Source organism: Drosophila ananassae, chromosome XL, assembly GCF_017639315.1.
Source record: "Drosophila ananassae strain 14024-0371.13 chromosome XL, ASM1763931v2, whole genome shotgun sequence".
NCBI lineage: Eukaryota > Metazoa > Arthropoda > Insecta > Diptera > Drosophilidae > Drosophila > Drosophila ananassae.
The window spans coordinates 8882559-8908406 of NC_057931.1; the positions used below are offsets into that span (position 1 = coordinate 8882559).

The window sequence follows — 25848 nt, forward strand, 5'->3', positions numbered from 1 at the left end:
CACCCCTGACAAGGCACCCAGGCACCTGCTGCTGCCTCTGCCACTGACGCTGCTGCCTTCGGCACATTCCACAGGCCACGGACCACGGACAACGGACCAGGGCACGGACAAAACGGTACTAGCCACCCCCGTGCCATATTCGGACTCAATATCGACCCCAAGCACGCGCTCTAGCAGCGAGCCGAAGTCGATTTCGGATTCGAAAATCGGAATTGCGAATTCCGAATTCCGAAAAGAGGCAACTTAACCCCCGAGCTGGCTGGGCCGCTCGCAGTCGTTTGTGAGCGTTCGCAGCGTCAGGTACGTCTCCAGTCCTCCAGGCTCTCCAACCAAATTCCAAAGGATTCTCAGAGCCTAGCTCATCCTAGCTAGAAGCTCTCTCCGCCAAAAGCGCCACACAGAGAGAGAGAGAGAGCAGCCAAGAGGGAGAGCAGGAACAGAGCCTCCCCAAAGGAAGAGAGAAAGCTAGCCGACGTTGTTGTTGTTGTGTCGGCGGAACTGGGAGAAGGAAAAAGATTCAAAAAAAAGAAAAAAAAAACACACACGAAAATGTTGTACACTTTTTTTTTGCTGTTCAAAAGTTATTAAAGTGCAAGTGCAAACACAGAGATAAATACAGAGAGAGAGAGAGAGAGCAAAACACAGTGATTAAATCTCGAGAGAAAAACAATTACCGATAATTGTTGTGATTTGTTGTGGCAATTTAGTTGGTGACGGAACACACAGAAAATAATTATTTGCTGAAGCTGCATGTGATGATAGTGCGCTGCGTTTTGCAACACTGCGCAGGAGCCGAGAGCAATTGGGAGAGAGCCAATCAAGAGAGAGAGCGAGCTGCCGCGAGAGAGAGTGTGTGGAAAGTGCGCAGTTACATTTGGGTGGACCTGCGTGAAAGCTGAGCTCGAATCAGCAAAATGTTAGGCTACACTCTAAACTTGATAGTAATTCCATAGAATTTTTAATATTTCATTCTGACTATTACAAATTTATAACTGTACTTGCAGTTACTTACTGTAAAGATTAAGATTAAGGATTCAAAGATAGTTAGTAGTTAACCTTAGTTTTTGGCTCTCTTGTTCGAAGCCACTCTCTCCCCCGCAGCCCTCTACTACGTTCTACAATCAAATACTACGGCGACACAGAAACACACATACAGCCATACAGAGAGTTGACATTTTGCGTTGCATAGTTTTTGGGGCAGTAGCTGTCGAGGCGAGCCAACTGACGGCCAAGAACAGGACTCTCCACCTCTCAGCCTCTCCGCCTCTCCACCTCCCAACCAACTAACTTGAACACCGCAAATCAAACAAACTAAAACAAAAAAACTGAAAGAAAAACTAATAATATTTTTTATTTTTTTTTATTAATTATTAATTATTAACTGCTATAGTTGCAGCCCAAGTGTTTAAACGAACAAGCCAACCGAAAGCAACTAAAAAATTAATCAACAACAACTAAAAAAAAACAAACATAAACAAAACCAAATAAACAAAAAAAAAAAAAGAAAAACAAACCAAACAGCAACAAGAAACATTAAAAAAAAAAACAAATAAAAACAATCCTTGGAGTAAGGAGATTGAGAATCGTAATCGGATTCTGATTGAGATCCAGAAAAGGACACACGGACAAGGATCCAAAAACGGTCGAAAAAGGAGTGCGAACAATGTGCGCCGCTTTGCGTCGTAATTTGTTGCTGCGGAGCCTCTGGGTCGTCCTGGCCATTGGCACCGCTCAGGTTCAGGTGAGTCACCAAATCCATACAATACAATGCCATGCCATCCCATATATACGATATGTACTATACTATGTCCATATATATATATATATACTTACTGTGCCATGTATAAACCCCCTTCGAAGGAGTCGAAAGGACGAAGGAGTCGCGGTGGTCGCCGAAAGACCCGAAACAGAAACCCAAACCGATGTCGAGACCGAAAAACAGAAACAGAAACAGAAACAGTGACTGAAACAGCAACACCAATACTACTAACACCAATACAAATTCGAAAGAAACACTGAAAAAAAATAATATATTCTATGTTTGGGAAGAGTATTTTTTGTAAAATTTCATAACGTGTTTTAAAATACTATGTTTGTAATGAAATTTTTGAGATTTTAAATCCTTTAAGGCTTTTATTTCCTGTTATAATTTTCAACTTGTTCGTTTTAAAGAATATTTTGAATAATTTTCGAGTTTTTGGGTAAAATATAGAAGAAATTCTAAAAAATGACCCCAAAAAATACTCATAATCAAGGTTAAAAAGTTTCTAAATCCTTAAAACTACTACAGAACTCCTTAAAACTACTAAACTAAGAGCTTCAGATATCTTTTAAATCTTGTAATTCCTACTATAATTCTCAACTAGTTGGTTTTAAATAGTATTTTGAATTATTTTTGAGGCTTAAGGTGGGAAATAGTAGAAGTTCTGACTAAGAAGTCGGTAGTTTTTAGAGTTTTTAGGAAAATCTTTACTTTTAAAACAAAAAAATACTGAAAAAAAGGTTTAAAAGTTTCTAAAACCTAAGAAACTCCTTAATAAATTTTGAAAATTTCTTAGAAAATACTAGATAAAAGCTGTCTTACTTATATAACTAAAGTCCTAACGACTCTCTCTCTCCAAAAAAAAAATATAAAAAAAAGGAATAAAAAGTAGATTATTTTTTCCAAGTGCATAAGCAATACAAAATCCCAACCACAGACACTCGCACTTACACTCACACTGACACTCACACCAACACAGACACAAAGCCACCGTCTACGCACACACACACACACACACACACACTAAGACAAATACAAAGACAGCTCACGCACAGGACGAGAGACAGATACACAAACACTTGAGCGGGTTTTGTGTTGTGGCCGTGGGCTAAGCAGCCGCAAAGTATGCTACGAAAAATGTGCCATCGCTTAGCAGCGTGCTATGATTGTGTGTGTGTGTGTGTTTTTGTGTGGGTGGTTGGGGGATGGTGTGCATTAGGGTGGCCCTTGCCAAAAACTAACTAAGCAACAAAAAGAAGCAAAAACACGGCGCGAGGCAAGGCGCGAGTGTGCGCAAATATTGGCTTAATTGAACCGTTTTCTTTGGGTTTTTTTTTTTTGCTTTTTTGTTTTTTTTGGCCTCCCTGGCTTTTGAGCTTACACAACCGCAGAAAGAAAAGAAGCTCTAACCAATTTGCATATAAAATTAGGTGGTACGAGAGAGAGCTTCAAGACAGGATCTTCTAAATCCAACAATAATTAAAGAAACTCACCAGAAACCCACCAGAAACTCTCTTCTTTTTTAGCCTTTCTCTACCAGGATACCCCATCACATTCATCAATTCAAAGACATCCTTACATACATCCTCACATATCCTTGGTTATTGTTGGCTTAGAATGAAATGCTTTTTCAAATCATTTCAAAACAATTTCTGGCCAGGTCGACCAGGTTTTCCTTTGCGTTTTCAGCAATCTGTTACCGTGCTTTTTCCATTTTCCTCCCTGAGGAGGGAGAGAAGGAGGAAGGGTGGCCTCCAGGACTCTACGACTGTAGGACCTCCTGGCTCTCGACCCACAATCGACGACGTGCCTGGCCTTAACAATTTTCCCCAACGAACGTATTTTCTGTTAAATAACTCAAAGCAATTTGCCTTGGCAACGGACAGAAGGACAGAGGGACACACGGACAAGCGGACATGCGGACAAACGGACAGCGGACAAAACCCGAGTGAGATGGAGCCTCTCTTTTGTGGTGAAAACAAAAAATAAAAACCTTATCAAATTCATATACATGGGAGCTTAAGTAATAGAAAGAAATCAGAAAAGGAAGCTCCAGGATGCAGGATGAAGGATGCAGGATGCAGGATGGCTAGCTCCTGTCGAAGGAGCTCCTGTTAAGCGGCTTTATTCATACCGCTTTAACCCTCTACTGCCCATGGTATCCTTCTATGCAGGCTGCAATTTGTTTTGCTTTTTCCTTTCCTGTGTAGTCTTTGGGTTTTGTTGGCCCTGATACTTTAATGCCGCTATTCAGGCTAGTGCTAGTGCAATTTATGAGCGGACTAGGACCCAGGGAACTGGACTCCACCACCCACTTACACCCACCCAGTGAACTGAACCACCCTTCTGGGCGTTATCAGTGGCACGCATCGCCCGTCAATGTTTTTGTGGTCGTCGGTGGTTGCTTATGTCGTTTGTTTTCTACCTCAGACCACGGTTCTTCTCTGGGGTTTCTCTGGGGTTTCTCCTTTACAAAAAAAAAAAAAAATATACAAAAAAAAAACCCTGAAACCCCAACCTTTCTCCCTTAGCTGCTAGCTGCATTTTTTTCTGCTTTTTCTGTTTTTTTGAAGGACTTCACGTTCGCATGTCTGACTCATCCGCAAGGCAAAAGCTGGCGAGCTCACAATGTGGTGCAATATGCCGGAGCATCTACCCAAACACTCGATGCACCACAGCACTACATACCACACCATACCACCCAATCCCTTCCAGAACCCACTCCATCCTTCAGGACAAAAGGGAACACGCAATCGTCGCTGCCAAACAACCCATACAAAGTCGCTTGACAGGGGCGGGGTCCTTTTCCCACAGAGAGAGAGAGAGGGTAGTGAGACAGGGGGAGGTAGGTGTCGTTGGCCATTTGATTGTCCGGGAGCTGGGGGAGCACTGCTGGGAACTGCTGTCGGCCAACTTTAGACCGACCCTTTCAACTACTGCCACTGCCACTGCCACTGCCCCTGCCACAGTGCCACATGCATTGGAGTCAACTGAATTAGTTGCTTCGCTGCTGCTTGTTGGCTGATAGAAAAAAAAAAATAGAGGAGGATTGGAGGAGACCCTATAGGAGGCAGGAGGAGTAGGAGGAGGTAGCTATGAGTCACCCGCTGGGCATGAAATGAATCATCCGGGAATGCCATCCCAGCCGCCGTAATGGAATTTCCCAGTGTGCCGTAAACTTTTTCAGGAATTTCGCGATTCGATCGCAAAATATTCAGCGCATTGCTGCAGTCTGATGTCCTTTATCCTTTTTTTTTTGTAATAGCCACTGGAATGCACTGGCATGCACTGGAAAAAAAATATAGGGAAGTAGGGTTTCAGGTTCTTATTAGAAAAAGAATTAGAATGGCCCTTTTCTTTTGTCATCTGTCCATCTGCGAGTCCTGTCTATCGTTCATTAGTGGTGGTGTCGATGTCACACACATACTGAAGGTACAAGGAGGGAAAAAATAGTGGGTGGTTTTTGGAGGTGAAGGTGGTGGGTCCTGACTGTCCAGTGACCCCAACTTCCCAACCGAACTCTCCTGATCCTTTTGTTTGCTCCTGTTTTTCTGTTGCTGTTTTCTGGTTCTGTTACGGTTTCTGTGTCCTTGTTGGGGGCTTAGGTTTTGTGTCGTTTTTGTGTCCTGCCACCACCTCCTGCCAGCTCCTCTCACATCATATCCTGTTACAAAGCATTTACGCTTCAATGATTTTTTTCGATTATGCATTTTGCTCATTTCAACGTTTGACAAAAGGGTCCTGGCTGCTAGGTCCTTGGTCCTGGCTGGCTAGCTCCTTGGTGGTGTGGCTGTCTGGGGGCTAATGTGGCCATTGTCTGTGGCTCAGTTGATGTGTCAGAGAGTTGCTGGAATTAAGGTTAAGTGCTCCTGGCCAGCTCCTGCTCTGTCCCTATCTCTGCAACCAGCCTATGTCCTCCAATCCTCCTCCTCCCTCAAGTATCGAGTGGTTCAGGTGGTTCGCCTTCTTCAATTCTAAGGCCAGAACGTGGGTCAACAACTTTTATCCGGTCGGTTGGCAAGGTGACAGCCCATCTGGCTCTTCTGGCTCTTCAGCTCAAAATCCAACCTGGCAGGCCATCCACCTTAATGATAATGATGCCCTGCTCCGATAATGATAATGACGATGACTCACAATCGAGCAAATGAACCAGAATGAATGACAAACGTAAACGAAACGAAATGAAATGAAATGAAATGAAACCAAATGAAAAGAAACACAAAAAAAAGGGAAAAAAGGGGGGGAAAGCGTCGGCAAAGAGGCATAAAATTGTCGTAGAAGACAGGCAGTCGTGGCACAAAGGTGCAGATAGCGGAAAATAATAGGGGATGGGGGTGAAAAGGGGCTAGAAGTCGGGGGGTTAACCTGCCTCTAAGGGGGTTAACCATAAATGAATGTGAGGTTAGGTTTAAAGTGGACAAAAAGTAGGGTTAGGGTTTCTTTTGAGAGAGGAACTCAGAGAAACTTATCATAATGCTTCTAGAAATACAGGAGAATCCATAAAACTATCGATTGTATCGATAATTAGCAAATATTCACTGTTATCGATAAATTACAGGCACTTTTTCGGAGAAAAGCATGCTTTTTAGGTTAAAATTTATGTTTCTGATTAGTTTTTTTGCTTTTTAAGAAAATAAAGCTTCAATAACTGCCTCTAAGAACTCTAAAAACTAAATAATTTCAAAAGAAACTATCTAAAAGAGATCATTTGAGGTTATGTTGAAAATGAAAAACTAAAGAGGAGGAGATAAGTTTTAAAAAACATCAAGTTTTTCTTAGAGAAATAGTAGAAAATCAAGTAAGCTATCGACAGTATCGAATGTCAGCGAATACTCACTTTTATCGAGAAAATACAGACACTTTCTTACAGAAAAGCATGCTTTTCAGGTTAGAGGTTATGTTGAAAATCAAAAACTAAAGAAAACTAAGTAAGGTTATCCTTCTGGAAATACTAGCAATTCATTCAAGCCATCGATAGTATCGATTGTCCACAAATAGTCACTCTTATCGATAAAATACAGACACTTTATTGAAGAAAAGCATGCTTTTTCGGTTAATAGTACGATCTCTGCTCTTTTTAAGAGGAATAAAGATTTATAGTAGCTTTTGTGTTTTATTTCTACTCAATAATGTCCAAAAAAAACTATCGTAAACTATCGCTGATGAGTTTCTTGCCAAAAAAAAGGAGGTGAACCCCGAGAATCAGGAAAACTTAACCAAACAGAAACCTGAAAAAAAATGTCCTTTTTTCCGTCTTTTTTTTTGTTTTTTTTTTTGAAAACGAAAAAGCAAAGCCCTGCTGAAGCTGGAATACAAAAAAGTTGTTCTTGGGAAGCCCTCCACACTTGCCCCTGCCACACTATTTGTGTTGCACGTCTTTGGCACAGCCGTGCGGTAATGTTTTATACATTTGTATGGCAAACATTTACGAGGGAAAAGAACTTCTCCTACTTTCTTTTTTTTTTTTTGGGGGGAGGGGGAGGGTGTGATGTCTAGTGGGCGTGGCAGCGACAACGTGCCGGGGCTAAAATTGTGGCAGGTGCTTGAATTTGGCATTTTGTTGACTGAGCCTGAACGACTTTTCTTGTAGCTGCGGCCCGTTTTCTTACTCTCTCTCTTACTACTTTCTTTCTGGCTTTCTTCTTTCTCCTTTCTCTTAGAGCCCCCCCTCCCCTCGTGATTGTTGTTGCTGCCACACAGCCGCATGCATTATTTGTTCGAGAGGTTTCTTTTTTTTTGGTGGCATGAGAAAAAGGTGTCACAGCTTGGTGGCTGATTTCATTTGAGTAGCACGACTGGCACCCCCCCTTTTTTCACCTCCTTAACCCCTAGAAGAGGTCCTTCCTCCTCTATCGGCTTATAGTTTTTCGGTTTGAACCAAATTGTCCTGATTCGCTGCATACGCCAGGATATCTAAGGACTCGAGTTGACTTGACTTTTCCGCTCGACTGCCTCCTGTGAGTCGTCCTGTGAGAGGGTCCTGTGGGTCCTGTGAGCAAATGGCAAGCAGATGCTAGGTTCTGGAGCATCATTATCGATGGTGTCATTGGCCCTCAAGTAGAGTCCTTCGAACATGGAGATCCTTTTGCATAAATCATTTAGATTTATTGGCAAGTCTGAACTATTTTTTTTTTAGACATTTTTGATGTTTTTTGAGAGAAAAACAGAAGCAGAACCAGAAGCTGCTAATTACGTGACCCAATTTTTAAAACACACTCTTAATTTTTGTTGGCTTTTCAAATGATGTTCTTTTTTCTCGATTTTCTCCATTTTTGTATTTAAATTTTTAGCTGCTTTTCAGTTTTGTGGACCCAACTCAACGTCGTCAACATTAAAAATACTGGAAAATACAGGAAAATAAAAGAAAAATAAAGAGGAAAAATGAGGAAAATAAAATGTAGAAAAAAAATCATACAGAAATGCGAAAAACCGAAATGTTTATTTGAAATTGTGAGCCAGGAAATACATTTGCTCTGCCAGTTGGTCCTTTCTCGGTCCAGAAATGTGCAAAAAAAAAAAAATTGGAAAATGGAAAAAAGACAAACCAGTAGCCCGACAGCAACAACATTTAATTTTGCCTTGCCTTTTTGTGCGGCACGGAAAATCCAATTTTATTTGCATTTTCATTAACAGCAAATAATAAAACGGAAATATGATTTTTATGCCATTCCCAGGCCGGAGCTATAGCAGCTGCTCTGCATCTCTCTCTCTCTTGCTCACTCTAGCTCTGTCTCTTTCTGGCTGGGGCGTAGCTGCCACGCCCCAAAAAGAGCCTGGGTCTTCGCCCACTTCCAGGCCATTACAGCTTGCATTTCCGTTTTTTCGGCTTTCAGTTTTTCTCCCCCGTTCCTCCTCTCCTCTGTCTCCCTCCTCTCTGGTCATGCCCCTTCTCTTTCTAGCCCAGTAGTGCCATCTCTTTCGCTTAACCCACTAGTTGTTGTTGTTTTTGGGTGATTATAAGCAATTTGTGTTATAAAATCGCAATATTGCATTTTCGGGCTGTGTTTCCTTTTTTTTGCTTCCTCTTTTCCTCCTTTAGTGCCTCCTCCTTCTCTCACACTCACATTTCCCCATCCCGGAATTCGTCCTTCCTGTACCTGCACTTTCCATTTTCCACTTTTCTGGCCGATTCCTCGATTGGATTATTTTTCAATTGGCAGCAGAGTTTTCGCTTCCTTGGATTCCTGCTTCTGCTCCTTCTCCTCCTCCACCTCCTCTTGGAGGAGCTTGAATCATTCATTCAGGACCAAAAATTTATTGCCTGGGAATTAAGGTACACGGACAGCTGAAGGATAAGAGGGGAGAGAGGGGGGGATTTATCTGGAGGTGGCCTTAAGAAATCAGGATGAAGTATTTGCTATTTAGCTTTCGAGAAAGGTAACTGATAATGGCTTTGGAATTGAATCACGAGGTGGTTCTATGGTCTTAGAGATTGATTTGCCAGAACCGGTTGAGAATTATTGCAGAAAATTATGTGTTTTTGAAAAAATTTTCAAATCTTATGCGCTTAAGCTGGCTTTTTTTACTCAAAACTTAACAATTCATCAATAACTCTGCTTCAACTCCTTTACTGACAGAACCGGTTGAGAATTATAGCAGAAAATAAGGTTTTTTGAAAAGATTTTCAAATCTCAAGATCTTAAGCTTGCTTCTCTTAGTTAAAACTTAACACAATTTTCCAATAACTCCAATTCTACATATTTTCTGCTAGAAACGGTTGAGAATTATAGCTAAAAATCAAATATATTGAAAGATATTTAAGTTTTAGTTTCTATAGACTCTCAAAACTACTCAATTAAAAGAATAAAATAGCTAAAACACTGACAAGCTTCTCATGATTCTGCTCTAACATCTGCCCCTGCTAGAACCACTTAAGAATTTTATCAAAAAAACTAATTTTTCGATGGCGTTTTTAGTCTCCTCCTACTTAGTCACTTTATTTGCTGAACAATTCGTCCAGTTTTCAAGCGATTCATCAGCAGAGTGGCCAAAATAGCAGATCATATCCCCAGAGGCCTCCCCGACTTGACCTCCTCGGGCTCATCATTGGCCTCCTCATCGAAAGAATTCCCATTCCCATTCCCATTCCTCCCATTTTGCAATCGATTTCCGGGTGAAAGTAGTGTAGAAAGGAGGAAGAGAAAGGACAATGAGAGCAAATCAAAGGCCAAACGCCAAACGCCAAAAATCCCCCGCCGGCAACTTCATTTGACACTTTAATGCATCCGCACTGTATGGCTCCCTTTATGCCAGGACATGCCTTCCCACCTAGGGGTTTTTTTTTTTTTTTCGTCCATGTCCTGGCATATTCCCCAAATCCCATTTGGCTATCAGCACGCCGGTACTTTCATTGAGGGTGTAAGTGAGGTAGTGAGGGAGTGTGTTTGTCAAAGTGAGGTCCTTGGAACCATTCGAGGGCCATAAAAGTGGGCAGGAGATTCAGAGTTTGCAGGAACCAGAGTGGAAAATAATAAATAGGCTCGCCGACAATATTTGCGACATAAAATTTGCTATTAAATTAAATTTTATTTGCACATTCATTCAAAATATTGCCCTCTGTTGCAGAAATTGATTCGATGTTAGATTTTATGAGCGCGTTTGCAGATAATGAAATTTATCCGCGCCGACAGTCCACAGCTGGCACAGCATCCGCATCCGTATTCTTTTGCCGGAAAATGGCAGCGAAGGACTAGACAAATGAATAGACAGTTAGTCAATCGCTCAGTCAATCATTCACTCACTCACTCACTCATTCACTCAGTCAATGGTACGTGCAGACAGCTAAACCTAAAGCTTCATGTGGAAGTTGAAGTCGAAGACCTCGAAGTAAACGTTTGTGAAATGATTAAACCAAACAAATTGTTCCTGGGGCAGTGAGCAGAAATATGGGGTCTTATATCGGCCCTGCATTCGAATGAGCTCAGAACCGCAGACAAATGGTTTATATTCAGAGTTCACGAATCAATGAGTTATGGCTTCAAAACTGAGGGTTTGGCAGGAACAGGGCTAGAGTTGGGGATATAGTATAGTATAGTATAGGAGGAGCTAAAGAAAGGGGTTTACTAGCTCTGAAAGTAGGATAAGTCGGGAATATATATAGACTATATATTCTGAGGCCTATATAGGTTAGATTTTTAGATCTAAATCAAAGTACAAGCGGACACACGGACAGAGGTGTAGTTAGGGATAAGAGGAGCTAAAGAAAGGGGTTTACCTAGGTCTATTAACTATAGAAAGTCAGAAATATATATACTTCCTATAATCTGAAGCCTCTGTAGGATAGCGTTTTAGATCCAAACTAACGGACAAGCGGACAGACGGACAAACGGACAGTTAGAGACTAGAGATACTCACACTTATTTTTCAACCAAACAATAAACCTCCTCCCTCGAACCACTACAATCCCAGCTGGCCACATAGTTCCTTATTATTTTTCACGCCCGGCGGGTGAAGTTTTCAAAGGATTATAGATAGACATGAAGCCATGAGTCATCCGATGGCATCCTGGCAGGAGGAGAATGCACATGCCTTTGGCAGCGTGCCTGGAATGCAACCGCAGAATGTGATCTCGGGTCGGGTCCGGGGTCCGGTTTCGTCTCCGGTTCTGGTTCTGGCTCCAAACTCCAACGGACACGTATCCGGAAAAGGAGAAGGAGACAAAGAAGACGGAAAAGGAGGCGGAGAAGTGGCACTGGAATGTGTGTTGTTGGCAACGAGGCGTCGCATATTGTTTTTTGGAGGGAGGGGGGAGGGCCCGGCCCTCGTCTCACTTAATAAAATAATGTTGTATGCGTTGCGGCGCATAATGGCTGCCACACACACACACACACACACACATACATACTAATACTAACACTCATACACATACAGATGCAATGGCGTCTCTATTAAATTCATCTGTGCCACCAAATTGCCATCGCAGCGGCAAGTTAATGGCCAGCCTGGAGTCTGGGTGGGTGGGCTTTGTCACTAGGGTTCTATTACGAACAAGTACACACACACACCCACACACACCCACACACTCAAATACAACCAGAAACACAGACACAAACACAAGTTTAAGGACGTATGTGTGGAGAATGAGTTTCTGTACTTTATCGTTTAAATATTTCGAGTGGCATGGCGAGAAAACAAGGTTGAGGGGGATGGGGGAAGTCTGGGTCACTTGAACCCGACAATAGCCACCAGATAGTAGACCCCCCCTTCCTGGGGGATAGCTACCACCCCTACTATCCCCACGCCACTGACAAGAAAAATTTTTTTAGTGCTGCAGTCAAAGTAATGACTTTTTAACGTCTCGCATGCGCGATTTCCGTCTATTTTTTCATGGCACCCTCCGGCATACCAGCACACATGTCTGCCATAGTGGGTAGAGGCTTCACTGTACTGGTACTCACTGTACTGTAAGGTATGGCCATAAAAATAAATTGCCTTTTAAGCGCTGATTTGTGCGCTTTATTGATTAATGTGGCCTGTGGACTTGTACTTTATGGTTGACTGTACTCTAGAGCACACTTCTAAAGTGTTATCGAATGATATCGTTTTTATCGATAGTCGTGTTGTATTGGCAATATAATCGAAATGTCTTCATCGATGCCCGAGCGCACTTTATGAACTGTTCGAGCGGCAAAATGTGATGTTGTACAACATTTGACCCACAAATGTGGGGACTGGGGCCCGGCTTACTATTATTATTACACTTTTGTTGGAAGTCCTGGGAACAGGACCTCTCTCCCCGTGTATGTGTGTGTGTGTGGGCAGCCAAGCAGCAAACGAGTAAACTGAGTGGAAAAGACACAACTAACATGCCAGAAAGGAGAGTGGGTGGTTGGTGGATTGCTGGACTGGACTGAGAATTATAAATTTATAAAAAAAATATAAAAAATACCCTGCGGTTGTTATACCGGAGCTTCCATTCAATTTCGATTTTGTTTTTAAGCCACTCGAAAGTCGAACAAATCAAATACACCAAATACCCCTCCTGGGCCACGCCCATGGCTCGCTTAAGGGGGGGAGCCAATGGTAGGGGGAAAAAATGTTTGTGTCGTAAATAAATCGGACAAAGAATGGCATGAATGCCAGGACGAGCAGCGAAGGCAGCTCAAACTGCGCACAAAAGTATGCTACAAAAATTGTTTAAGCTTCACTCTCCATGTGTGTGTGTGTGTGTGTGAATAGAGGGGGGGTACTAACGTAAATAACAGTGTATTGATATTGAGCCTGCTTCCCTTTTTTCCCGTCCTGAATGTCCTGCTAGTCCTGCCATCCCCCCTGCTGGTGTCACATTATGGGGCGAATAAAAAAATATTCGAACCCTTCTTCACTCATGCATATGTATATGTATCGAGTGTGTGGGTGTGTGTGTTTAGTTCTCACTGGTATCCTAGTGTCCTGGTGCCTGGCACATCGAAGGACCAACCAAACAGGAAGATGAAAATGAAAAAGGACCCTCGAACCTCGAGCACAAATACTGTGATTGAGTGGCGACTGCATCTGTTGTGATTTTGCGGTTGACAGTCAAGTTAATTTGCTTGCCCCTTATCACATTTATACCTCTCTCTTTCTTGGCCTATATCTCTCTCTCTCTCTAGCTTGAATTGCTTTTTAATATCCCTTCTCAATGATACGGAAAATTAAGTGGTTAACTGTGTTTATAACCCATATGTGATGGGGTTATCCCTTCACTCCTTTCTTTTGATTTTATTTTTAAATCTCTAGACATTTTGTGGTCAACTGTACTTGATGAGAGAGAGTCCTTTATAATGATTTTCATGACTTTTTAGATTAGAAAGTGTATATCCTATTGGTATTATAGCCAATAGCCGGAGGGAGAGACCCTGACCCAAGCTTAAATCCAAATCCAAATCCAAATTCCCAACTAAAACCCAAAAACCCGAAACCTAAAACCCTTCTACCAAATCCAACTAACACATATTCTATAAAAGTGTTGAGTGTGTGTTGGCTTTTGTGGTGTTTTGTTGGCAAAATGTTGATGTCGACGTGTTTTTAATTTAAATTTTTGTGCCTTCTAACCTCTAACCTCTGGCCCTCTAACCCTCTGACTCATTTTGCACGAATCGGCATTTTGTTGTTGCCGTTTTTTGCCACTTTTGCTGTTTAGTTATTTCGCCTATTTGCATTTTAGCCACCAGCCCAGAAGCCACCCTAGTAGGCCACCCTAGAACCCTAAAACCCTATCCCCTTTTTGGCTAAAAAAATCAACGTGGAAAGTGAAAAAAAATGCGTCTTTGTATTCATAATTGAAATGAGTTTCTCACTCCAACTAGGCTCAAAGTCAATCGGGTTTTGAGTTAAATGTTTTGTTCGTTGGGGGATTTGGGGACTTTATTCTACAGTTACAGAGTTAGGGGTTAGTCCCATGTCCAGAAATCCAAAATCCAATGGTCTGGAAATCCGAGAAGCCCCCAAAATGAAAATGAAACAGAAACTGAAACTGAATCTGAAACTGATTTTGAATGCGAATGCAAATGAAGGCTCGACCTTGTGCTGAACTGTGGGTGGTGTCAGTAGGGTGGGTGTAAGTGGGTGGTATGAGTGGGTGGTAAGAGTGGGTGGTAAGAGTGGGTGGTGGGGGTTTGTGGGTTGCTTTTTGTTCTTCGGCATTCATTGTGCAACGAAAACTATTGTCTGTGTGGGCCTCGGGCGCAGCGCAACTTTCTCAAGAGTTGCTAATGCTTGAGAGCTTTATCTGCGCCTCCCCTCTATGGGCCTCTAGGGTCTACCTATCTCTATCTCTTTCTCTCTCTTTCTATCTATCTCTTTCCTGCTCATTTGCTCCTGATTTCCTGGAGAAGGGGAGCCACTGTCCTTGCCGCGCCTTCTGCAATGTTTGTTAAACTTTTGGCCTTGTTTGGTGGGAAAAATACAATTTTTTTTTGGCAAGAATCGTAGGAGGAAGGAGGAGCTGCCTCTAAGGGATGCCCATCCTCCTCCGCCATTTTCTATTTTTTTTTTTTTGTGGTAGGTTCTAGAAGCCGGGGGCACATTTCACCACGGGCTTTGTCTTCCAACGGGTGGGTGGGCTCTCTCGTCTATTTTACACAAATTATTTTGAATTTATTTCGGTTTACCTTACACACGCCCCAGGACTAAACACCTTTCTTCTCTACCTACCTATATGTGTGTTAGTATGTGTATTTTATTTCGTAGTATACTTTTATGCGCCAGAAGCCTGAAGAGAAGCAGCAGAAACCAATTTCAAGCATTCATTCAAGACGCAACTGAGCGAGAGAGATGGCAAAAGGGTGTTTCTATCTATATCTGTGTTGGTGTCAGTCTATGTGTGTGTTAGTGTGTGTGTGTGTGTGTGTGGGTTGCCCTCCAGGCTCTTCTTTTTTGCATAGTGACGACAGCAGCCACCCCTTTTTCAAGCAAAAACAAGAAAGGAAAGCTAACTTCGGGCGGAGCCGAAGTTGATATACCCTTGCAGTTCAGTCGCAGTCCGCTAGGTGGCGCCACCCATCTTATTTTATTAGATATATGGCGGATCGTTTATAGTCGGCCGATCCTTATGAAAATTGGCAGATCAGATTGTTTTCCCCAAAATAGAATCTGTACCAAATCCCATCTTTCTAACTTAAAAAACACCAAAGTTATGCCAATTTCGATCGTTCTATGACAGCTATAGGATATAGTCGGCCGATCCTTATGAAATTTTGTACATAAGATATTTTGGTCAAATATAACATGTGTAGAAACTCCCAACCCTCTAACTTAAAAAACACCAAAGTTATGGCATTTCCGATCAATCAGTTATATGGCAGCTATAGGATATAGTCGACCGATCCCGGCCGTTCCGACTTATATACAGCCTGCAAAGGAAAGAAGGGTGTGTGCAAAGTTTCAACTCGATAGCTCCAAAACTGAGAGACTAGTTTGCGTAGAAACGGACAGACGGACAGACGGACAGACGGACATGCTCATATCGACTCAGGAGGTGATCCTGATCAAGAATATATATACTTTATAGGGTCGGAGATGTCTCCTTCACTGCGTTGCACACTTTTGACCAAAATTATAATACCCTCTGCAAGGGTATAAAAAACTGAAAATAAAATGAAAATTCCAAGCAACCTCCCCCCCCCCCCAGTCTCTGGTACTTTGAAATACGCTTCAAATTTACTTTGATATCCTTTTAATTTGTTGGCCATCCTTCGCCAGGATATATATCCTTCCCCCACCCCCTCATCCCCCTATCCCCCCCTATCTCCAACACCAACCGCTACTGCTTTTTGTGGGTTAGCAGGGTTTCAATGTCTTAATTAGAACATTGTTTGCCAGGAACTCCTTGCTTTTCCAAAAACTTTACCAGAGAGATGACGAGGGAGGGATGGATGGCAGGACTCAGGACGCAGGACTCAGGACTCTTTGGCAGTAAATCAGGTAAAGTTAGAGGACAAAACACTCCCCGGGGGCAACTCGCCACGATTATAAGTTTAATTGCAAGGACACTTCTGTGCCAAAGAAAAGCAATTCCCTCAACTGCATTTACAGAAGAGTCCTTCCCTCACTTCGAGTCCTTCGTCTCCTGAATCCTGAGACGACTCTGTCGTATGTGGCACAAAGTTGTTGAACTCAGAAGATTGCCAAAAAAAATAATAAAAAAATAAAAACAAGAACAACAAGGAGGAATATCGATTTTATTTTATTGACACGAAAAATTGCGCCTTGAAATATGCAATGCAAAAGTGGAAATTTCAACGAAGGGGGTGGTAGGGGGAGGGTGGGGACATGTGGATGTGGAACAACAACGCCAGATAAGAGTCATAAAAACGCACACTCACAAGGGGGATGCTCTCCGAAGGATCTCCAAGGATGTGGGGGGCAGGACGACAGAAGCGACAGAAGCGACAGCTTGGACGAGAGAGAGGGCACTAACGATTATGATGATGACGACGACGAGGACGAGCAGGACGAGGATGAGGCTAAGAAGGACTAGGACGAAGACGACAAGAGAAGGCACAATAAGGACAACAACCTAATACCCTACCAACGAATTTCGTCTCTGATAGGATTATTTGTAAATCTCATTACAATAATTTACAATATTCCTCTAGAAGTGATTCGAAAGAAAGCAAATAGGGTTTAATATAGAAAGAGAGAGAGATAGAGATAAAGAGGGAGAAGAGAGAAAGAAATAGAAAAATAAAGATAAAGGGGGTCTGATATCTGTTAAGGGGGTCTTATACTTTCAATCTAATAAGAGGAGATCAAGTCAGATAATCTTATTATTAAAGGGGTTTCAGAAGAGTACGTTTTTATAACGATATTTATCGATTTTATATCGATATTTCTTAGGAAAAAGGTTCAAATATTTGTACTATTTAAAGTATTATGAAAAATATAAAGAAAAAGATAAAGAATCTGATAAAGAACCACTTCTCTTATAATAATACTAAATAGTTTTAATTGGACGAAGTTTAAGTAACGATATCTATCGATTTAATATCGATATTTCCTAGGAAAGTGATTAGAATATATGGAGATTTCAAAATACAACAAAAAATGTAAAGAAAAGATAAAGAATCTCATAAATACTTTCATTTAAGTAAGTTTAAGTAACGATATATATCGATATCGAATCGATAACTCAAAGGAAATAGATTGGAATTCAAAGTATTACAAAGAAATAGCTCTAAAAACAAGACTATAGCTTGTCTAACGAGATGTTAGACATATTTCACAATAATCTATATCCCTTCAAGTCCTTTATCCTTTAAATCCTTAAAAAAAACCTCCAGGAATGTCAGCTACAAAAATGCTAAAATAAATGACACTGCGACAAAGTAAACTTCCTGCTCCGCCACTTTTCCTTCTCCCCAACTCCTTTTCCACTTTCTCCTTATCCAACTCCCTCTCCCTCCCCCCCTTGCTCTTCCTTTTCCTCCCTCCCGATTCCCGTTAACCAGCCCTGAAATAAGCATAAAAAAAAGACAACAAAATAGGAAAAGAAAGGAAATTACGTGTCTTTTTTTTTGTATTTATTTTTTTATTAAAAAGCGCGATGTTTTTTGGTCTTTGGCACTCTTCTTTATATTTTTTTTCTTCTGAGAGCTTGTTTGTTGTTTTTTTTTTGTGGATTTGAAGTAATGCAGACTTTAGAGATTACAACAAGAACAATAGAGCATAAGGACACAGCGAAGGCGGACAGGACATCACAAGACAGGACAAAAAAACAAAAGCAAATCCAAGGAAAGCCATTCGAAATGCTTAATGAATGAGTAGAGACAAAGAATAAGAAGGAGAAGAAGCTGCGGGAGAAGAGACAGAGACAGAGAGAGAGAGAGAGAGAGAGAGAGAGAGAGTGGGGGAAGAGAGTAACAATGCCTCAAAGACAACGAACGAACGGAAACAAAAGCACGAAGAATGACACAAGGCGACACCACATTAAGCTGCAATGGCGGAGCTTCTTGTCTCTCTCTATCTAATACTCCTCCTTCTCTTTCTTTTTCTTGCTTTTCTTTCTATTCTTTTTTTGTTGTTGGGAAAAATGCAATCGCCTGATGTAGATTTCCATTTCTAGGATTTTCCCTTCCAATCGCTTGGCAGGGGATCTATTCTTTGATTTCAAATTTCAGCCCTGACAAGTCATTTCGATATCGATTGATATCGATTTTTGCGATAACAATCAAGTTATGGCTTAGAAAGAGACAGAAAGTGAAGGCCTATCTTTATTCTCATAGATTTTATTTAAATTTTTATATTATTTTGTTATAATTTTATTAAATCTGCTAAATAACTGTGAAATATAATTTTACCGTTAGCTGCCCGGGTATATAGGCTAAAAAACTTAATTTTCCACAAATTTTTAATGTTTTTTTACAAATTAAAAATCTTAAAATATAAACATTCTTATTTTCATTGCCTACTTTTATGGGCGCCAAGAAGTCGCTTGGTAATAAAGAGCACATTTTTACCGTTATTTTGGTGTATAACAACATGGCCAAAATAGTCTTAATTTGTTAGCAATTCAATAAATTAATAAAAATAATAATAAAATATTTATTTTAAAAAATAGCGCCCTCCTCCTCGATTCTCAAAGGTGACACTTAAAGTGGCCTGAATTTTTGTATTTTTCATGTAATTTTGTTTTAATATTTTATTTTTTTTTAAATTTTGTTGTTGTAATATTGATGTTGTTGTAATGTTTCTTGTTGTTGTAGTTACTTTTTTTTCTTGTGATATTTTTTTTTCAATTTTTTTTTTTTTAAAACATGACGTGTCCTTTTGTTCAAGAAACTTGAATTTAAAAATCAAAGATTCCTTTTAATTCCCGACTTACTCTGCAATCATTTATAGCTTAAATGCTTCTTTTATTTTATTTTAACTTATTTTTTTTGTTTCTTTTTAATATCTTATTTCTGAAAGCCATTTAACAAATAGTCTGCTTCCTTAAGCCCATTATTCAGAGTCTAGTTTAGTTCTCATCTTGAATGGGGCTTCATAAGCCATGCTTAGCACTTCTTAGCCCTTATTTTCGCTCTTGTTTCTCGGATCCCTGAGCCACCTGAACTTTGGGGAATTGCCACAAAAGTCGCTGGCTGTGTAATTTGGATGCCTTTTGAAAAGTGTCCGAAAGCTGAAATTGCATATTTCGCCATTATGAACTTGTTAACGCTCCACCCGACCAACTAACTAACTAACTAACTAAGCCCAGTACACCACCTCCCCCTCTGGTTGTCCTGGCAACCCTTAACCCTTGCCAGGCGTCACTAAAAATTACGTCAATTAAAGTTAATTGTGCTAATTTTAAACATTTTGCCTCTTTCTCGTTTTCATTTTAATATTTTTTTTTGTTTTGTTTTTGCAGAATATGCAGAAATATTTGGTGGAAAAGGGCAGAGTCAGGAGGTGGATGGGGGAGTGGGTTAAGTAAGAAAGTAAGAAAACAAAATGGCGTCAAGCTGACAAAAGCAACAACAGTTGGTAGGGGGGGTCTCTGGCAAGCGCAGCTGGAAAAGTTTCTGTTTAGTTTTTTGCTCGAAAATGAAGCTCGTTTACTTTTATCAAAATGAAGTTTGTTTTTTACCCCCCCCCCCCCCACTCTCTCTCTCTCTCTCACTCTGATTGTGTGCATAATGAGGAGGGGGGGAGGGGTGTGGAGGTTCACAGGATCAGGACCTGGTCCATGGCAGGACCTGCTATGGACACAGGACACAAGGTGACAACCGAGCGACGCTTGAAAAAACTTTTCTGACCTTTGACCAAAAAAAATAAGAATAAGCCAGAGGTGGCGCTGAAGGGGGCTTCAGAGGGGGGAAAAAAAATAAATCAGGGGTGGTCCAGCTCTGCCAGAGGTGTGAAAGTTAACGGGAAAGTTCATCAAAAAAAAAAGAAAATAAAAAGTGAATAAAATAAACACTCCAAAGAAGCGATTTTAATTTATTTTATTTCCATTGAAAAGCTTAGAATTTCAATACACTGAGACAAATTTCAAAGAGAGATGCAGATAAGTGAGACAGAGATGGAGATAGTAGCCACACATACTTACACACACTTATGTAGGTCCTGGGAGTATCCTGCCATCTCAAGGACAAAGCCTCGCCCTCGCCCCAAAAAAAAAATCCATTTAGCACTTCGCTCCAACCACATTTTATAATGGCATTGCCCAAGAAATCAGCAGCAAGGATATGAATGGCAAAGGACCTGCCACACACTCACACCCACACCCACACCAGGACACTCTCGAAAATGGAAAGAAAAATGAAAATTACGCCGTAGCATATGAAGAATTTAATTAAAGTTCATTTGCTTGACGTTTCTCCTCCAGGAAGCAGGCGGAGGAGTCCTTGATGGCGAAAAGGGAAGGCACCATAAGGAGGCGCCATATCCGCCCTCAGTAATTGCAATCGTCAGACAATCCCTGGTCCTTTCGTCCTTTTGGTCCTTTCGTCCTTTTGGTCCTTTCTCTCCCCTCTCTCCCCCTGCAAGTCAGCCTGGGAACGGCTCTTTGCATATCGATTTTTATCGATTTTCGATATTCATTTAGCATTTATGGGTCTCCACCTAACTTAATATTTATTCAAAAGTTAACTTAAGTCCCCCCCCTAACTTTCCAACTTGCCACACATTCGAACGACTGCCGCCTTATTAATTCATCCGACAAGTTATCCTGGCAAACAGTTCCATTTTAATCCTGGTGGCCTCGAAAACAGGATACTTCCCAACTGATAGTGCGATATATTCCCTAATAGCCATCCTATCGATAAGAAGAGTACCTCAATCGATTTGTATATCGATTCCCCGACATTCTGCGTCAAAATCTGAGAACAAAATATTTTTTGAAATTTTTTCAACTTTTTCTGATGGAACCCCTTGCGGAATCCTGGATTTCCTCATAGGACCCCTATCGGTGGCTATATCTTGTCCAATTCCCATCCGATTCTCAAGCGGAATACCTTAATCGATTTGTATATCGATTCCCCGCCATTCTGCATCAAAATCTGAGAAAAAAATATTTTTTGAAATTTTTTCAACTTTTTCTGATAGAACCCCTTGCGGAATCCTGGATTTCCATCTAGGACCCATATCGGTGGCTATATCTCTGCCAATTCTTATCCGATTCTCAAGCGGAATGCCTTAATCGATTTGTATATCGATTCCCCGCCATTCTGTATCAAAATCTGAGAAAAAAATATTTTTTGAAATTTTTTCAACTTTTTCTGATAGAACCCCTTGCGGAATCATGGATTTCCTCATAGGACCCCTATCGGTGGCTATATCTCTGCTAATTCCCATCCGATTCTCAAGCGGAGTACCTTAATCGATTTGTATATCGATTCCCCGCAATTCTGCATCAAAATCTGAGAAGAAAATATTTTTTGAAATTTTTTCAACTTTTTCTGATAGAACCCCTTGCGGAATCCTGGATTTCCTCATAGGACCCCTATCGGTCGCTATATCTCTGCCAATTCCCATCCGATTCTCAAGCGGAATACTTTAATCGATTTGTATATCGATTCCCCATGAAACTGCATCAAAATCTGAGAACAAAATATTTTTTGAAATTTTTTCAACTTTTTCTGATGGAACCCCTTGCGGAATCCTGGATTTCCTCATAGGACCCCTATCGGTGGCTATATCTTGGCCAATTCCCATCCGATTCTCAAGCGGAGTACCTTAATCGATTTGTATATCGATTCCCCGCCATTCTGCATCAAAATCTGAGAACAAAATATTTTTTGAAATTTTTTCATTTTTTTCTGATGGAACCCCTTGCGGTATCCTGGATTTCCATCTACGACCCATATCGGTGGCTATATCTCTGCCAATTCTTATCCGATTCTCAAGCGGAATGCCTTAATCGATTTGTATATCGATTCCCCGCCATTCTGCATCAAAATCTGAGAAAAAAATATTTTTTGAAATTTTTTCATTTTTTTCTGATGGAACCCCTTGCGGTATCCTGGATTTCCATCTAGGACCCCTATCGGTGGCTATATCTCTGCTAATTCTCATCCGATTCTTAAGCGGAATATCTTAATCGATTTGTACATCGATTCCCCGCAATTCTGCATCAAAATCTGACAACAAAATATTTATTTAAATTTTTTCAAGATTTTCTTCCAAGTTTCGAACCCTTCAAGAAAAGTAGCCAGAAGCTCTGAACGAAATCCTAGAAATACGATACCCGACACTCTGGAAAGCCGCACAGGACTCCCTAATTGCCTTATCCACTCAGAGTGGTCCTGAGGTGTGTAATCCTTCGATTATCCTGTCGTGCAAGCAATTAGAAGAGACAATGCTCGGCCCGATTGCCATCAAGGACTAATCTGTATCGATTTCTAGTCTATTGTCTATTGTCCTGTCCTGGTCGTGTCCTGTCCTGTCCCAGCCACGTCCTCTCGTTGCACATAATTAAAATGTTTCGGCTTTGATCCTGGCAGGATTCGAAATCGGAGTCGGAGTCGGAGTCGGAGTCATAGTCGGCGTAGGCGATGTCATAAATTCGCATTCCCCAGTGCCGCTAATCTTCTTGAGGAGACCAGGGATCCTGTGTCTGGGAAAAAGTTTAAATTGCAAACCTGTCAGTGTAGGAGTGTGTGTGTCGGTGTGTGTGTGTGTGTGTTCCAACACCTTGTCCCTGTCAACCTTTCTTCTCACTCTGCCATCTCCTTCTCTTTCCTTCTGCCGCCTTTTTTGAATTGAAATTGCGCATACGCCCCGTGTGCCGTTCGCGGGTACTGCGCTCTGTTTGTAATTTATGCACGTAAGTCACGCCCTTTACTCCCTTTACTTTCCCCCCTTCTGGCAGTGCACTTTCGAATGAACACATTCATTGACTCCAGAGGGGGTGGGGGAGGGAGAAAGTGGCGGGGAAAGCAAGCGAAATAATGAGAAAAACGTAACAAGAAAGCAAAGAAGAAATACGAAATACGAGTCAGAAAAGTAGGTAGGGGGGGTCCCTATTTTTCTTTTTTTTCCCCCTCTCTCTCTGAAGTAGGGTTAGGAGGGGAGGGGGGCACTGAGAGGTTGAGCTGATTTAATGAACTAGGTAGCTAGAACCCCCCCTAGTTGCCCCAACCTCCGCCATTCAATCATGCCATTTATCTGCTCTGCTCGTAAGCCCTAAGTCTCTGCATGTGTATTAGTGACTATCTGTGTGTGTGTGTGTCAGTGTGTGTGTCTATGTGTGTGTCTTGGTATTAGTAAGTGTTTGAGTGTTTGAGTGGCCGACTGTAATGAGTGTGCCAGAATGCTCCGACGCCTTAAATCGACGCTTATCAAAGCCACTGCGATTTATTTCCCTTTCCCTCCTCTCTTAAGTCTGAAGTCCTGGCTGGGATTTAGGGAGTCCTTGCTCAGTTTTTGGCTTCCATTGCTTGTTGTTGTTGTTGTGGTCGCAATTATCCTGCATGTTCAGCAGTTCAAAGTGATTCCCAGTTTCCAGTTTCCAGAAGAAAAAGGGGGTCAGGGGGGCAATCAATCAAAAAGGGATTAAAAGTAGAGAGAGAGAGGAAATTTTAATTGGAAAAGGATTTTATAAAAAAAATATAGATTTTTTTAAAAGTAGAAATTTATTTCTTTTAAAAGAAATAAAAAATATGCAGAGTAGATTTCTGTTTCCTAAAATTTCCCTTTTTAATTCCCAAAGCCAGAACTTCTAAATTCCTTGCCTAAAATTTCCCCCCAAAAAATCCCCTAAATTAAAATCCTTTTCCACCACAAAACAAATGAATATTTGGCATACTTTTTTGGTATTTTCAGATGAAATCCCCCCCTCCATTGTGCCCCCTTTGGATAACTCCAATCTGCTTGAATTTATTTCTTTATTTTTATGGTATTTTTTTTTTTTTTGGGAAATTCTATTCTGAAAAGGGCATAAATTATGCACACAAATTTGTTGCTGGCTCTTGGCTGTTCATTGTTGTTTTTATTGCTCAGCTCGAAGCTTCGTTATTAAATACCGGATAACACACACACACATACTAACAGAGAGTGGGAGGACATACAGGATGCAGGATACTGCTCCGATGATTAAGTATCTTTTTGGCTAGGTAAGATACATAATACCAAAGTATCCGAAGGATAGAGAGAGAGAGTTTAGCTCAGCTCCTTGGAGCAACAAATTGAAAAAGCTTTTGCTTGTGCGATTAAAATGAATGCGAGCAAAGGAGTTAAGGACGAAGGATGGCGCAGGATATCAGTGGAGACTAGAGGGGTAGTGGGGGGAAGTGGAAGTAGTCGCTGTCAGTTGGAGCGTGGCGGTGGAAAAAGTTTTTCCGGAGCGCCTTGTGGATGTGCCAGCCATTAGCTCCAAGTGTTGTCGAAGTCGCCATCTTGAAACACGCACGAGTCCTTGCCCCAGGACCTCCCTGCCCCTCTTCTGCCGCCCCCCTCTCTTTCAGTGCTTCCTGTTTCTGTTCAGTTTTTGGCAAAAGGCTGGCTTCCAATTTCAATTTGTTGTCGAGGCGAGGCCAAAAGTTATGCCAAAAAGTATGCAAGCAATATACACATGCAATCTTCAGGACACACACATCCTTATATACACACACATGTCCTTAGGCCTGGTATTTGGTATTTGGTATTTGGATCCTTGCATCCTTGCATCCTTGCAGGGCAGGAGTCACTTAATTAGTTTTCACAGTTAATTGAATTGCAATGGTGGCCCAAAAGAATTCAAAACTTCATCTTTCCTAGCTCTCTTTCTCATTCTGGCACACTCTACCTATCTCTCTCTCTCTCCCTCTGTTGCTCTCTCTGTGTTTTGGTCCTTTTTAGTCCTTTTTGGCTTTTAAAACCACTTTACTGCCATAATTTGTTGATTAGTTTTTTGTTTCGGCCCGACTTTATTGCATTTTAGACCCAAACAGTGCCTTTTAAAAAAAAAACTTTTGTGGCCAACTGTACTTAGTCAGTGTCTAGTTGTCTCTCTCTAACTATGGCCATCTCTCTCTCGCCCTCTAGTGTGGCCATTAGGCTTTTAGTTTTATTTTTTTTTTTTTGTTTAAAATTAATCATATTTATTATCGAACGTAGTGGGCTTTAGGCCTCAGCAATTTGTGGCCAGGATTAAAATGTTGTTGGCCAGGACCTGCCTCTCTCTCTATCTCTCTCTCTCTATTTTTTGTCCCTTTTTTTGTTATGTAATTTGGTCTGATTACTTCGCTGATTCAGCATTAATTTTTCATCCAAAAATCCATAATTTCCCCAATATTAGACTATATCTTTTTGAAAAAAATCTATTAGTCCTTCGAGTCCTTGGTTCGAGGACCTTCACAAACGAGTTTTCAATTGTCATCTCGAGCCATTAAACGCACTCCATTTCCAGTTTTTCCCCCCCATTTTCCGACATTCACTCAATTAGCTGTTTCGTTGGGAAAATAAAGGAAAATCCCATTGCCAGGGAAATGAAATGGAAAAGTACCAAAAAAAAAAAAATAAAAATTGAAGAAAATTGAGGAAAACCTGCAGAAAATCGACGAGTAATGAACAGTACCAGAGGCGTCTGATAAAAAGAGAGGGGGGAGCGGGCACTTAGAAGTGGACAAAAATTGACCCGAATTATCTGCTGGAAGGAGGGGGGGTCTACACTCAGTAGTCGGAATCAAATATTATGCAAGTGA

The 25848-nt window shown here is 41.2% G+C and overlaps 1 protein-coding gene across 12 annotated transcripts in view; it reads left to right on the plus strand.

Moving 5' to 3' along the window:
- The first annotated feature begins 29 nt into the window (after nt 1-29).
- LOC6504766 (amyloid-beta-like protein) overlaps nt 30-25848 on the plus strand; it is a 53402-nt gene continuing 27583 nt past the window's right edge. For 10 of the 12 annotated variants that reach the window (XM_014904325.3, XM_032453136.2, XM_014904321.3 and 7 more), the window contains exons 1-2: nt 144-300; nt 1391-1741. In XM_014904325.3, coding sequence (XP_014759811.1) covers nt 1664-1741 — 78 coding nt within the window. In that variant the 5' untranslated portion in view covers nt 144-300; nt 1391-1663. Of the gene's footprint in view, nt 116-143; nt 301-1390; nt 1742-25848 lie in introns of those variants that run through there. The other 2 variants (XM_032453135.2, XM_032453134.2) reach the window with 2 other exon arrangements.